The 15,890-nt window shown below is 47.4% G+C and overlaps 1 protein-coding gene across 6 annotated transcripts in view; it reads left to right on the top strand.

The window, feature by feature from the left end:
• Positions 1-515: 515 nt before the first annotated feature.
• Positions 516-15,890, top strand: part of LOC100286329 (ATP binding protein) — a 59,333-nt gene continuing 43,958 nt past the window's right edge. For 2 of the 6 annotated variants that reach the window (XM_008679199.4, XM_008679198.4), the window contains exons 1-5: positions 516-861; positions 10,184-10,527; positions 10,624-10,827; positions 11,140-11,331; positions 11,434-11,672. In XM_008679199.4, coding sequence (XP_008677421.1) covers positions 10,285-10,527; positions 10,624-10,827; positions 11,140-11,331; positions 11,434-11,672 — 878 coding nt within the window. In that variant the 5' untranslated portion in view covers positions 516-861; positions 10,184-10,284. Of the gene's footprint in view, positions 862-3,726; positions 4,068-10,183; positions 10,528-10,623; positions 10,828-11,139; positions 11,332-11,433; positions 11,673-15,890 lie in introns of all 6 variants that reach the window. The other 4 variants (XM_035966973.1, XM_008679197.4, XM_020551609.2 and 1 more) reach the window with 3 other exon arrangements.

Raw genomic sequence — 15,890 nt, 5'->3', positions numbered from 1 at the left:
GGCGAGACGGAAGTCTCTCGAGGTCGGCTGCCCTTGGCCGAGGCTAGGCTCGGGTGAAGCGTGATCGGGTTACTCGTGTGGACTGATCCCTGACTTAATCGTACCCATCAGGCCTTTGCAGCTTTATGCTGATGGGGGTTACCAGCTGAGAATTAGGCGTCTTGAGGGTACCCCTAATTATGGTCCCCGACAATATTATAATGTTTGTTCATCATCAGTTCATTCTATTTAAGTTAGCGTATTTACAATAATAATATATATTTGTATTGGCTATATAATATTAGTGTTATAATAATATTTTGTCATATGAATTTTACATATTATAGTGATATTTGTAGTTTTTTATTTATGTTTTATACTAATTTTTAACTACCTGGACAACGTGCTGGCTGCTTATGAAAATAAGGCCAAAATTTCTCTCAGCGGCTCTCGCGCTAAGCAGTCCAGTGTCCTTCGTATCAAATCCAGGCCTGGCCTGGCCCATAAGGCCGACTGGTCCCCACGGGCAGCCTCTCTCGTCCGGTATCAGGCTCCTTGGCCATTCGCCCGTTCTACGCCAGAGCCCAGAGGAGGCAGCAAGTCGTTCTCGCATCTCGCGCGCCTCGTGAACGAATCCCTAACCCCACAATTAAAAGCAAGCAACCCCCGCTCCCCCACCTGCGCTAATTAATCACATCACGAGATCCCCTTGCCCACCTCCTTCGCCTCAGTCACACGCCTCGATCTCGCCTCGCCGCGCTCCCACCACCGCACCATCCCGGCCGCCTCGCTCGCGACGCACCAAGGTGCCCTCGTATCCCGCGGCGCCGGATTGGGTTCCCTCCGGGGATCACGCGGCGAGCCTCGCCGCTCGAGCCACAGGTCAGTTCTTCCATTCTCTCCGCCCTTCGAATGTGGACGTTGCTGCGCGCTCGATCGATGGGCGACGTGCTCCGTTACCGGTCCAGGATTGATGCTGAGAGCGAGTGGATGATGGCAGCGGGCAATGCTGTCTTTGCGGCGTTGGTCTTTGTCATTTGTCAACGCCGCTGGGGTTTGACTTTTGCGTGAATACGGGTTTCAATGGGCAGCTCATATGAATTGTCGGTGGCTGCGCAGATAGAGGGCACCAACGCTCGATGGTCAAAATTTAGAGCTGGACCTTGGATAAGGTTAGGCCGTCTAGTGTATTGTAGTTAAGCTTGCTTGTAGGGATGAAAACGGTCGAAAACGATCCAAAAAAACATCTGAAATGATTTTGTTTTCATATTTTCTTAACGGGACGAAAACGAAAACGAAAAACCAACGGTCGAGTACGGTATGACGGTTATTTGAAAACGATAAACTCTAATCGGAAAGATAAATATTTTGTAGTTTCCACAAATACGTAATAAAGTGACATATTGCCTAATTTTTAAGATATTACAATAACAAATAACTCTTCTTCATCATTCATATTATTCAGAGTAATTATAACTTTTTGTTTTTCTCTTCTTCATTCACTTGAACAATAAAAGTCTGTAACTTACATAAATTATACGCTAGTTCTATCTCATATTATATAAAAACGGTAACATCACGACTCAAAGACGGAAAATACGAAAACGATCGGAAAAGTAGCCAAATTGTTTCCGTACCGTTTCTAATCGGTTCCCAAACAATTCGAAAACGAACGGGAAAAAACGATATTTGAAACGGGACAGTACGGGACTCTCTCGTACCGTTTTCATCCCTACTTGGCTACTTGCATGGTCACCTGTTAGCCGGTCTATAAGAGATAGGCTGAAGACCTGCGCTGACCTTTATCACATGCTACACTTTTAGCGTGTTTGGTTTGAGGAAATGATATAGCCCATCATTTTCACACTCCTTACTTTTTTGTTTGGTTTGTAGAATGGTATGACTTGATCCATCACCATTTCATTCCTCATAACCAATGTGGAATAACTCATGATGCACCATCTCATATAAAATGGATCGACTCTTCAAACCAAACACCCCCTTTGTCTTTAGCTTGGCGCCAATTTTTCTACAACTTTTTTATATGAAAACCATATCTACAAGTAAAATGAAGATATTTTTTCGACGAGATCTACAACTTTCTAGTTTTGAGTTTTTTCATTTGTGATCGTTAAAATGTTAAAAAATAATCGCACATTCAAGGGTATTTTGGATTTTTTTCACCGCAGTTTGCTGTTAGAGCCAAATCTAATGGGAGTGTTGTGGAGGGCAAACAAGTTCGAACCAGTGGCCATTCAACTTTTTTTAATGACATACGTGGAATTGCAAACTTTTACAATAGCATACAGGGAAAAGATTAGTTATAATTGGCTCAGTGTTAGTCATGGATTTCTGTGGCCCAGTAGTCCGGAACTAGTTTTCCATTTCCTAGATGGGTGTACATGTTAGTCAAACATGAGGCTGTTGGTTTAGTGTGATCACACATTCACACCTGGTTGCCTTGGCTGTAACATCACCTGTCCCTTTCTCTCTCTTGTGTGGAGCCTGATAGTGATTGTTGTATGGAATTTGATAGGGATTGGCTTTACAATCCCTGGTGGAAGGGATACTGGAGACGTTGAGATTTAGATATCGCACATTTTCGTTGTCTTTTTATGGTGGGAAATGGCTGTAGATACAAGATTAAATTTAACTGACCAATGTGTCAAATTCTGAAGTGACTAACAATTTCATTTTATTCAATTTTAGGCTTGATTTGAATGAGAATTGAAAGTGATGAAAATCCAGAATTGCTGGTATCTAGCATGCATGCTGTATGCCTTAATCCATGTTAATAAATCTGTGCACAATCAACATATGCACGCGTGAAGTCTGATCCTTTGCAGAGCATGTTTCTGGTTCTGTTCCTATATTCCTTTGTGAAATAACTGTTCTGTTTTTAATAAATCTGTACAATCAAAAAAAAAAAAGAAAGAAAGAAAAACTCGGCCGGGGAGGGAATGATCGAAACATGGAGCCTATTTGGTTCAACTTTTCTCTAACCAGCTTTTCTGAGAATCTGGCTGTGGGAAGAATCTGAGTATCGTTGGGATTACGTGCAGAGGAAGATGAAGGTATCCATATTTCATAGGGTTCAGGATATAGAAAGTGACAGATTTCTACTATTGCAATGACTCGACGAATTATGTGTTTATGTTGATTTTGGATGGTTTTTAACAAATTGATTTTTATAAAAGTTGGCTGAAAAGCTAAGTGTTTGGCAGTCTATAATAACTTTTGGTGGCCAGAAGCTGTAAAAAGCTGAAACAAACAGGGCCGATAAATCTGTACAATCAACATATTGTGAATTCTGAACCTTTTCAGAACATGTTTCTAGCAGTGCTCCTGCAGTCATATGTGACAAAATTTAGAGATGTGATGTATCTGTTGTTCCTTTTGTACGTGAATAATCATGTTATAAGCTTTATGTTGCATGAAAGTAATTTCTTTGTGCATAACTTTAACATAAAATGGGATAGAACATCAAGAATGTATCAGTTCCCTGTGAGAAACACTCATGGAATCAATCTAAGAGAATATCTTTAAGTTTCGAAGTTTATATGCAAGTATCGGTGTTGTTTAACATGACAATGCATATATTGATTCTTTGGTGGACAGTCCTTTAATTGCATCTGCAAGAATAAGTTAATACTAGCATGTGGACCCTGCTTTACTGTGGGTTTTAGGTTCAGTCAGTTTCCTGTATTTAACCATGAATTCCCACCATGCTTCTATTTCTTTGGTCAGTTGGTACAGTTGGTCAACATGCGATTGCGATGCCTTGGTACCATTATATGGAGCACCAGGACATATGCAATGCAACCTATGAGTACCCCAGCATATGGAAGCTAGATGCAGCATGTGGCTCAGTTGATCCAGCGCACAAAGGCTACTTCAAACCCTCATTTGTCATCAATTTCTTAGATAAAAGAGAGCAATATTAAAAAACCATTGTCTCAATGGCTGGTCATTATAATTTTATGCTATCTATTCATTTGCAAGTATAAATAAATAAAAGGAGAAGGGGTTTCTTGTGGAAGGGACAGGAGCAAGCCAATGCAGGAAATTGCTTGGTATTTTGGGCTAAGGTACAAAGACCTTATGTATTTGGCGGCCTTGATGTACATGATTTAGAAAGAATAAGTTGGGCATTAGGCATCAGCTGGTTGTGGTCTCTCAAGGCTGATCCATCGAAGCCGTGGGCTGGTCTTCTCATTCATATTCCTAAACAAGCCCAAGCTTTATTTAAAATGGCTGTCACAATTAACATTGGGAATGGGGAAGCTACAAAGTTCTGGACTGACAAGTGGCTGCATGGAAGTAGTGTGGCTGATTTAGCTCCTAATCTTTTTTCTGACCATCCCTAAGAGGATTTCCAAAAGGCGTACAGTAAGCTAGGCTCTCTTAAACAAGGTTTGGGTTTCAGATATCCGGGGTGCGCTAACTGTTCAGGTTCTAGAATTTCTCAGAATCTGGGAGCTTGTCGAGGGTACCATCTTACACCCGGATATCCCAGATCAGTTTTGTTGGAAGCTTTCTTCGACCGGACAGTATGACAACAAATCAGCCTATGATTCAATGTTTATTGGTTCCATTAGATTCTTACCCTGGAAGAGGATTTGGAAAACTTGGGCTCCTCCTAAGTGCAAGTTCTTCATTTGGTTGGCCATCAATGGTCGCTGCTGGACTGCGGATTGCTTGGACAAAAGAGGGCATTCACATTAGACCGCTTGTCCTCTTTGTGATCAACATATGAAAAATATCAGCCATGTTCTAGTTTCCCGTGTTTTTGCTAGGGAAGTCTGGACTATTGTGCTTCGTAGACTCATTGCGACTGTGAGACCTCACACTGCTACTAGCTTCTTTAATTCCTGGTGGTGGCGTGCAGCCAGATCTTTGCCCAAATTGGTGAGAAAAGGATTTAATTCCCTAGTGATTCTAGTGGATTGGGAGCTTTGGAAGCATAGGAATGCCATTGTTTTTCAGAGTGTTAGGCCAGATGTCCAAAGTGTTGTGTCTGCTGTGGTTACTGAAGGGCATATGTGGTGCCTGGCTGGGGCTTCGGCCCTATAGGACCTGGCTGTTAGACTATGTGTGTGTGAGTGTGTGTGGGCCGGCACCACTGTTGGGCTGCCGGCCCATTAGGGTTAGGGTTTCCTGTGTCTCTATATATTGTAACCCCATCTATTATCAATACAACAATTCACACTTCCAACTTGGTATCAGAGGTTTAGGGTTTTCCTCCCACAGCCGTCGGCGTCTTCCTCCCACCCCACAGTCGCACGTCAGCTGCCTAGGTCCAGCCGCCGCCCCGGGAGGCTCATCCCTCCCTCCCGGGGCGGCTCCCAGGCGCGCACCCGACAGCCTTGAGGTTCGCATTCCACCCTGCGCCGCCGCCCAGCCGCCGGAGCCCTCCTCCCCTCCCTGCGCCGCCGGCGCTCCCCATCACCTCCCTGCGACGGCCGCCGGCGGTCTGCTGCCCTTCCCCGCGCCTCCAGCTCCGGCCGCCCACTCAGCCGTCTCCACCGCGCCACCTGCTGCCTTCCCCGCGCCGCCGGCTCCCTCTTCACTCAGCCGCCGCGGGCCGCTTGGGCCGCGCCCCTGCGCCGCCGGCCGCCTCCATCGCGGCCCCGCTCGCTCGCTCGACCAGGCATGAGAGAGACGAGATCCGCTCCGGATCGGCGGCAAGAAGGATCGCCGGAGGCCGGGTGATGCCGGTGACGGACCACCAGCGCTCTCCCTCTCCTCCGTCTCCCAGCCGCCGCCACCGTGCCGTGGGGCACGCGCGCCCCGACGGGCGCCCTGGCCACGCCGCCGCCAGCCGACCCCGCGCTCCGCCTCATCTCCCCGACGCGCGAACCGCGCCCGAGGCCGTGCCGCGAGGGGCCGCGAACCCGCGCGCCGCCGCCGGGAGGACGCGCCCCCACGCCCGGGGCCGGTTGCGCCCGCGCCGCCCGTGGAGGACCGTGCCCACACCGCCGTGCGGGGCCGTGCCGGGCAGCCGCCGGCCCAGATCCGCCTTGGGCCCGCGCAACGCCTGCTCCATCTCCTCTGCCCACCATCCTCCTCTCCAGCCGCCGGCTCCCAGCCATCCTAGGCCGCCGGCCGTCCGCCTGGGGGCTGCACGCCCGTACGGGCCGTGGTGCCGTGCGCAGCCGAGGCCGCTGCACCCGCGACAGGCAGCCGTGCCGCCGAGCCGGGGGCCGCGCGCCGGCGCTCGTGCCCCGAACGACCGCGGGCGCCGACGCCGTGAGCAGCTGCACCAGCGCGGCGATGCTGGCGCGGCCGAGCGTCGCCAGCACGCCCCGCTCGTCCCTGCGCAGCGCCCCCTGCTTTCCTGCGCGCCCTGCGCGCGCCGCCCTCCTCATCGCGCTGGCCACCTGCTTGACCGCGCTGGCACCAACTAGCACCAACCTTTCGAGCTTCTTCCGTCGCCGGCGCCGTCAACACCCCCTACTAGGTCCGGCGCAGGCCCCTGCCCGGCTGGACACGCCCCGCCGCCCACCCCTTTCTTCGCCTTCGCTGGATCCGTCGCTGCCGCGGCCTTCCCGGCCGGATCCACGTTGTTGCGACCTTTCCAGCTCGATCCGCCGTCCCTTTGGCTGGATCGTGTCTTCCCGACTGGATCCGTCGCTGCCGTGGCCTTCCCGGCCGGATCTGTCGTTTCCCCTTCTATTCTGCCGCGGGCGCGAACACCATGACTGGCGCAGACGCGTGCGCTGTCGTCGGCCTCCCTGGCGGGGCTCCTTGACGCCTGGACAATCGAAGAAGCAAGAAGGTCGGCCTGCCGGTGCTCTTTTGTTATGTCGCCCTGCCGCTCGTTGACGCTCGAACGTCGACCCCTCCCGAAGATCAGGCTTTTGCTGCGCGTCTTCCGACCGCGACCACCTCGACTTCGGCTACCTCGGCATCTAGGGGCTATCGTCTTCTTGGAGCACACACCGTTCTCTACTCCAGCTGCAACATTCGCACCATCACGACGCTGCGACTGCGGGGGGATTTCAACCCGTCGGCTCCTACCTTCGGCCTCTACTCCAGTCTCATTGTGTGTGGTGCCCCCGTTGCGACTGCGGGGGGATGTTAGACTATGTGTGTGTGAGTGTGTGTGGGCCGGCACCACTGTTGGGCTGCCGGCCCATTAGGGTTAGGGTTTCCTGTGTCTCTATATATTGTAACCCCATCTATTATCAATACAACAATTCACACTTCCAACTCTGGCCCTTAAGGCTGGACCACTTGGGGTCGAACCGGGGCCCAATAGTTTTAATAGTGTGTTGTAATCCACCCCATCCCCCCTGGGGTGGCTAATCCATTAGGGAGGTTTCTTTTTCTTGCTTAATGAAATGACACAACTCTCCTGGTTGGTTCGAGAAAAAGTATAAATATGTGCCAAGGCAAAGGAAATTGTCATAGGTCACTATTGTTCTATGACTTGGTCCGTTGGTCTTCCTGAAATTAATTATTAGTATCTGACGACATGTTCCCAATCAAGTAGCTCTATTTCCGACATCCTGACTTCCAATTTCATTTTCCAACCAGATTTCCTGGTTTCGATCTCGTTTTTTGGGTAAAAATGTGAAATTGAATGTGGTTAAAGCTTTCCCTAACGTATTCATCCCTGCCAAAACAATTTAGAACCCGATAATTAAAATTTCTTTTAATTTGAGTTGAGCATGATGAAACTGTAGGTTTTGGCCAGGTCTGGAGAGATATTATTTGTGGGTTACTTGGTTCCTCTACTACTCAAGTGCTACTCAATGGCTGTCCTGGAAATAAAATCCACCATAGAAAGGGCCTTAGGCAAGGAGATCTCCTTTCCCCCATGTTATTCATTCTAGTCATGGACGTCCTTTGCCTTATTTTTTCCAAGGCTGAAGAGGCTGGGTTACTGCAACAATTATCCAACAGAAAGAAACTTCATAGGATTTCTATTTATGCTGATGATGTGGCCCTCTTTCTGCTCCCAACTCAGAATGACATATCCACTACTCTGATATCCTTAACATTTTTGGGAACGCCTCTGATCTCCGCAACAATGTACAGAAATCCAATATCTACCCTATCAGATGTTCGGAGCAGATCATCTTAGAGGTTCAAAATTGGTTACCATGTGGGGTGGCTTCCTTCCCTTGCAAATATTTGGGTCTCCCTTTCTCTCTTCATAAACTGACCAAGCAACAGTTTCTGCCATTATTGAGAAAATTGCAAATCTTCTCCCAAGTTGGAAGGCAGATTTGTTGAACAAGGCTGGCAGAAGAATTCTAGTGCAGCATGTCCTCACTGGTATGGCAATTTATACCACAATGGCTATTGATTTCCCTAAGTGGGCAATTGATGCAATTGATAAAATTAGAAGAGGTTTCTTATGGAGAGGTAGAAAGGATGCTAAAGGAGGCCACTGTATGGTTGCTTGGGAAAAGGTCCGCAGGCACCTCCATCTAGGAGGTATGGGGATTTCTAGCCTACCTAAGCTATGTTGGGCTCTTAGAATGAGATGGTTGTGGCTGAAAAAAATCTATTTTTCCAGACCATGGGTAGACCTCCCCATTCAGGTCCCAAGCAATGCCAGATCCTTCTCTGCAGTTTTGGTTTTGGTGGTTGGTAATGGTGCTAATACTCTTTTTTGGGTTGATAAATGGATCAATGGAAAGAAGGTCGCTGATATCGCACCAAGGCTGATCTGCATCATACCTAAAAGAATTATCAACAAAATAACAGTGCAAGAGGCTATGGTCAATAGAAGATGGATTGGTGATATTAGGGGTGCTCTAACAGCAGGGGCCTTAATTGATTATCTGCACCTTTGGGAAGCTTTATAGGATTCAACGTTGCATCCTGATATTGAAGATAGGCACATTTTCTCCATAGCGCCAGATGGTATTTACTCGGCTAAAACTGCTTATGTTGGTCTCTTCCAGGGTTCATGCTCCTTTCACCATCATAAAAGGATATGGAAATCTTGGATGCCACCCAATTGCCATTTTTCCTGTGGCTGGTGGCTCATAACAAATGCTGGACTGCTGATAGGCTGGCAAAAAGAGACATGAACCACCCGGTTAGGTGCCCCCTATGTGACCAAGAACCTGAAAACATCGATCATCTGCTGGTCTCCTGTGTGTTCTCCAGAGTGTTTTGGTACAACCTCTTGAGAAAGTTTGGGCTGCACAGCTTATCCCCTTAGCAAGCAGAGGCTTCCTTCTTTGGCTGGTGGGAGAGATCTTCGGCTCAGGTCCTCAGTCTAGGAAAGAAAGGATTGGATTCTCTTATTGCCTTAGGGGCCTGGATGATCTGGAATCATAGGAACAAGGCGATGTTTGATGGCAGGACCCCTTGTATCTCCTTCAGGCTGCTGGTGAGGAAAGGGAGAAATGGCAGATGGCTGGTGCCAAAGGTCTTTCCTTCTTGGCCGACCAAGCTTCCTAGCTCCTAGGGCTATAGTTTTTTAGATTTGATTCTTATGGATAGTTTTGTGTATGCCTGCTTCTGGCCTCCATAAGGAGTGCATTGTATCTGGGTCCTTTCTGCCCCCCCCTATCCCCTCTACTTTAATATATGGGTGCACAGTTCTCCTGCGCTGTTTTCGAAAAAAATGATGTTGATGTAGCTGAGCATAGATGCTATATTAGGAGTCAATTTTAGAGTAAAGAAAGATGTTGGTGCTTCAATGATTGGCCCACATGATAATTATTGTTAGTGACTGAGTGGCATTCATGATATTATAACGAGAAAATCGATGCTTGACAATAACTGGTAGCAATATATATGCATAATGTCTGGAGCATGCTGAAATCATTGAATTATGCAGATAGTGATCTATTCTGCATAGTTCTCTTTGTTTGATACAGGAATTTGTAACACGAAAATGGCAATCCTCATTTGGATTTGGCAATACACATTCAGACACCCACAGCTCATATATTTGATCATTGGAATTGACATTATAACATAAATCAGATTGCTACAACTGTGAAGTATTTACTCAAACCTGTTCCAAATTTGATTGAGTTGTGCTCAACACATTTAGATATTGTTTATGCATGGTCTCTATGAACATGTCATTGTGATCCCATAATCCGTCGTCACCCTTTTTATTTTGCTTGTTGTTCTTAGACTTTGTAATAAGCATTTGTTTTCTGTAAAGAATTTGAGGCCTCGCCACATGTCTCAAAAAGTAATTTTCATAATTCCCGATTTTTGATTTCAGGATAATATGTTCAATCTGTTTCCTTGTTCATTTAAACGTAGAGTGGCCTTGAAGGATGATAATTGAAGCAAAATGATTCTCTATTTCACCATATTTTGGAGATGGATGATCTGCCAGGAGATGAAGGAAGATCCCAGACACACCCTTCAGACCGGAATTGGCCCTCCCATTTGGAGCAGAAGTTCCAGTCCCTGCCCCTGACTAAACAGGAAAGGAATTTTGATTCTGCATATTCTTCCCTTGATTCTAGGGAAGTTGGTCATTCATTGCAGGCTGCTCAGACATTATGGTCTAGCGGATCCCTTTCAGGTCCAATACCCAATGGTTTTTATTCCATTATTCCGGTATGAGAAGCCTTTTTAAATGACATTAACTTGTTAAAAGATTATGAGTAACTTGCTTTGGCATTTTAGTTCATCTGTTGACTCTGAACATTGCAGGAAAAGAGACTCAAGGAGCATTTTGATACCATACCTTCTCCTGATGACCTTTATTCTCTTGGAATAGAAGGATTTAAGGCTGAGATTATCCTTGTGGACATAGAAAGAGATAAAAAGCTATCTGCTTTAAAGCAGTTATGCACAGCACTGGTAAAAGGATTGAATTCAAATCCTGCTGCAATGATAAAAAAAATTGCAGGTTTGGTAAGTTTTCCGTGGGCTTCTTTACAAAATGTAGGATGATCATGCTAACTTTTTCCCTTTTCAGAGTGCTGCAAGATTCACCCTTGTGATTGATTACCTTAAAATGGTTTAAATAGAATTTTCCTAGTTGAAACTGTTCCATTTCTACTTCGCTCATGTATTTGGTGATTTGTAATCTTGGTGCTTGAAGTATCAATGATCTTTCGTCTTTCCAAACCATTGATTATTTTTTCATTCTTTTGACCTATATAAAATGCCATATTAAGTATGTATTACTTCTCTTTAACTTCATATTTTTAATGATAATTTCAGGTTTTTGACTTCTACAACCGACCAAACCCACATCTCAGTCCTGCAAGAACATCCTCTGAAGATCTTTCCAATTTATTAGAAAATCGAGGAGTTCAATTGCTGGGACAGATAAGACATGGATCTTGCAGGCCCAAAGCTATATTATTTAAAGTCCTTGCTGACTCAGTTGGTATAGATTCTAAACTGCTGGTGGTATGTTTTTTACCTTTCATCAGTATGTCTGAACATGAAATAGTATTCATCTCTTCAAATGGAATTTCCTAATCCTACTTCCTACATCAATAACTTGTGCAGGGCATTCCAAATGAAGAACCTCATGGATATGATAATTCATCCAAACATATGTCTGTTGTGGTCATTCTGAAATCTGCGGAGTTTCTAGTTGACCTGATGCGTTTTCCAGGACAACTAGTTCCATTTTCATCCAAAGCTGTTGTCACATCCCATATGTCTGCAACTGGAGAAAGTGATTCAGCCGACTATGATTCCTGTGATTCTCCTCTTGAACCAAATAGTCCTCTATGTGCTCAAAGGTATACTTGTGAATTTTCATTTTAGTCGTATTTGATAGTGTTCTTTTTTGTCCCATGAATATAATATTTAATGTATTAGCAGTCTGTAAGGCTGTCTCCAACAGCTTACCGCCTTACCCATCCTATCTCCTATCCCATCTTCTATTTTAAACTTCATTTTATGAACAATGTAGTCTACATTATACAATGAAAACAGTGTTTTACGCGACCATATGTACGATCTGCTAGGGGTGAAAACGGGCGGATACGGACGGATAATAGCTTATCCTGTATCCTACCCTAATGTATTTAAAACGGATTCAGGATCGGATACGGATAGTTAGAAACGGGACGGATACGGATACAGGGACCGGATATTTATCCGGGCGGATAAGTGACGGATACAGATTTTATTTGATCGGATATCGGATATTGTCGGATAATGCATTAATTGATTATCATAAAATATTCTTGTTCGACCACGAAATTGCAAGTAAATTAATACTAATAATTTTAATACTAATAAACATTTAATAGAAGATAATCTAAAGTTCCATGTGGGAGAAATGGCCGCCCTTCCGTCTCCCGCCCTTCCATCTTCCGCCCCTGTCCCTTCCCCTCCCGGCGCCAACCTCTCCACCAGCCTCACGCCGGCATCCACCCCGGACCCGGCGGCCACCCCGTCGTCTTCCACCCCACTGGTGTCGGGACCCAACGCTCCTTGCCACCCAACTTCCCATGCGGCCAAGATATTCATCCACCGCAGCCCCCTGCCGGTCTTCAATCTGAAGCCGGCGACCACCTCCGCCCACCACGTTCCAGCGCCAGGATCCTCCACCCACCACGTTCCGGCTTCCCAGACTGGACGCTCAAAATCCCAGAGATGGACCGACGCCAGTGATTACTCGTTATCCTCTGGCGGCTCTAGTCTGGTACCAGATTCCTACAAAGCGGCTGTGCTGTCCTGCTCTAAGAGCACACTTCCCCGTTCTACGTCGGACGCACGGCCGCCAATCGACGGTACGACGGCGGTCTGTAGACGCGCAGAGGTGTCGTGCCAGAAGCCTGTTGTGAAGCTTGACTCTGCTGCGGGCGGGTGGCAGTTGGTAAAGAGTAGGAGAGCGCGACGTTCTGAGCAGGTTTCTCGTCGTAGGTCCCTAGTGGATCTCCGAGGACGATGCTTTAACTGTTTGTCCTTCTCCCACCATGCTTCTTCTTGCTGGCGGCCTACTCGCTGCTTCAGGTGCTTCAAGTTCGGCCACCGCGCAGCTCTGTGCTCGGTTCAGACTGTAGCTGTGAAGAAGGCGGCAGGGCAGCAGCGAGACCAACAAGGGTTGCGTGTTCCGGTGTGGCAGCGGCTGTCCGGAATGGATGGACCTGGCCATCAGGATCTCCAGCGAAAAGGATCGGTGTGGAGGCGGATCACCCCGTCACAGTCGGCAGCAGGGACTGAGAGTTCCACACAGCCGGCCCTGATGGCTGCCTCTAGTGGTGCAACTGCCCCGGCGTTGCGCAGCATGAGGAAGAGGCGACGTGCTAAGCGCCGGAGGGGAGTTGTGGAGCAGGCGCTTCTTCCGCTACCTCCTCCTTCGGATCATGATGCCCCGTTGGTAATGCAGGAGGAAGCTGGAAGTGATGAATCTTCTGTGGAGCCTACTTGCGTTCTGGAACTCTCTATTGGAATGGCCCAAGAGGAAGTGGCACTCCGACGAGCTCTGTACGTCATGGTGGTTGGCACCAGACCAAAGGTTCTTGGCGCTGAGGTTGTGGAGGAAGTGGCACGTTGTTTCGGCATAGATGCTGATTCTTTGGCAATTCATCAAGCCATGCCCGAGGACTTTCTGCTATTCCTCCCTAACGAAGACACCGCCACAAGGGTTTTCAATGAAGGCAAAGTTTTCAGAGGGCCTCGTTTCAACTTGCAATTCAAGCGGTGGTCGCGGTTTACGCATGCAACGGCGGGGGCTCTCCCATTTCTGGTCGACGTGCAGATTTGGGGGATCCCGGCTCATGCCTGGGCAAGATCAACGGCGGAGCACCTCCTGCATGATTCTTGTTTGGTTTCAGATATCCATCCTGCCACAGCCTTGAAGTCAGACCTCTCCTCCTTCAAGCTGAGGGCTTGGTGTTTTGACCCAAAAAAACTCCACCGAAACATGAAGCTCTACATCGCTGAGCCTGGGATGGTGACAAGTGAGAAGCGGTGCTTGTCATACAATATTAGTATGGCGGCCTTTCCGGTTGATGCTTCGTCGGGGGCTGAGGACTCTCCTCCCCCCCCACCGGCTGATGGCACGCATCCAGATGGAGACAATGAACGCCATCGACCGGATTCCCCGTCTCGACATCCTCGTAAAGGCGCTGGTCAGCGACGATCAATTCATCTTCGTCTGGGTCCTCAGCAGACTGAGGGATGTGGATGGGGCGCTGCGACGCTTACAAACGCAGATCCATTCATGACAGGTGCTTCGGGATGTGATGGGCTTGAATTGTACCCTGAGACTGGGCCGCTGGACCTGGCAGTTCATGCTTCACCCCTGCATGACAACTTGAGTGCGGGGCTGTTTGAGCTGAATGGGCCAGGATCGCCCCAGTCTAGACTTGTATCGGTTTCTGGGGACATTACTGGAGGTGACATGTTGAAGAAGATGCACAGTCAAGTTGACATCGTTGCTGTTTTTGCTGATGGATTAAGTGGGCAGCATAGTAATGGTTTTGATGGGCTCGAGATGCGCTCTGGTACTGGGCCGCTGGACCTGGCTATTCACGTTCCACCCCTGCACAATGCCATGTGTGCGGGGTTGCTGGAGCTGAGTGGAGCAGGTTCGCCCCAGGCTAGACTGGTTTGGGGGACTGTGGACACTACTGGAACAGCATCGCCCCAAATTCACAATGGGTCGCTGGAGCTGGCCCAGTTCTGCCCACCTTTAATTCCTTTACCCCAAACTGATCGTCCTCTAAAAGTCTATTACAGAAAGAAAAAAAGGAAACAGACAAAGGCTCATGGAGGAGTCTCAGGAGTCTGCAACTGGGCACAATATTCATACAAAATCTCTACAGAAAAATCAGGATCAGTGTGGAGGAACTGGGGATACATCTGAAATCTCTATGCGTGTTGACTTTTTCAAAAAAATTACTCGTCACATCTCCAACTTGCTGCCGACTCCTAGCAATGACAACCTTTCAATCAAGAACAGGGGAAGAAATCTGGCCTTGCATAATTCAGCTCCGCGTCGTAGCCGTCGGGTCGCTGGAGTTGGGGTAGAATTCAACATTCAAGAATTGGGCAGAAGATCTACAAAACGAGTAATGAAAGCTTTAAAAGTAGTTGGAGAATTGGAGGATATTAACCAGCAAGCTATGGAGGATTATGCTAAGCTGTTCGTGCATCCTCTCTCCCAAACTCACGTGGAAGCTTTGGCAGCCCTGTTTGGATGGTCTGCTCCAGTAGATTTCTGCGCAGATTAGCAGAGTGAGGACATTTAAATGTAATCCTTTTGCTGTTCAGCTTTGGTTGTTCTTCCTGTATTAATGGATCCAGAAAAAATCTTGATTTGGAATGTAAGGGGTTTAAATTCCTCTGCTCGCCAGAATTCGGTTAGGGAGTTGGTGTCCTCTTCACGAGCGGACATTGTGTGTGTTCAAGAAACAAAATTAACTGAAGTCCCGCGACGAACCTTGTTGTCCATGCTTGGATCAGATTTTTCAAATTTTCTGGTTCTACCTTCTCTTGGAGCTAGTGGTGGGATTTTAGTTGCCTGGAAACATCATCTGGGGAGCACAGGCCTTAACAGAATTGATGATCACAGTATCTCAGTCCAGTTCTGCACACAAGAGGGGCAAGCCTGGTGGCTAACTTGTGTATATGGACCGCAGAGTAGTGAAGAAAAAGTTCAGTTTCTGCAGGAACTAAGAAATGTCAGAGCAGCTTGTCTTGGTCCATGGATAATTGCAGGGGACTTCAATCTCATATACAAAGCTGAAGACAAAAATAATTCTAATCTTAATCGTGCAATGATGGGTCGCTTTAGAAGGACCATTGATGATTTATCTCTTAAGGAGATCCCCCTTCATGGACGCAAATACACATGGTCCAACCAGCAAAACATACCTACCTTGGTGAAGCTTGATAGAGTCATGTGTTCTACTGATTGGGAGGACTTGTTCCCTAATGTTTTGCTGCAGAGTTCAGCTTCTGAAGTGTCTGACCACTGCCCTTTACTGCTTGGTCTTCGGGAT

The sequence above is a fragment of the Zea mays genome, chromosome 4 (genome assembly GCF_902167145.1).
Source record: "Zea mays cultivar B73 chromosome 4, Zm-B73-REFERENCE-NAM-5.0, whole genome shotgun sequence".
Lineage (NCBI taxonomy): Eukaryota > Viridiplantae > Streptophyta > Magnoliopsida > Poales > Poaceae > Zea > Zea mays.
Note: the sequence above shows the minus strand (reverse complement) of the source record. Positions and strands in the feature narration are given on the sequence as shown.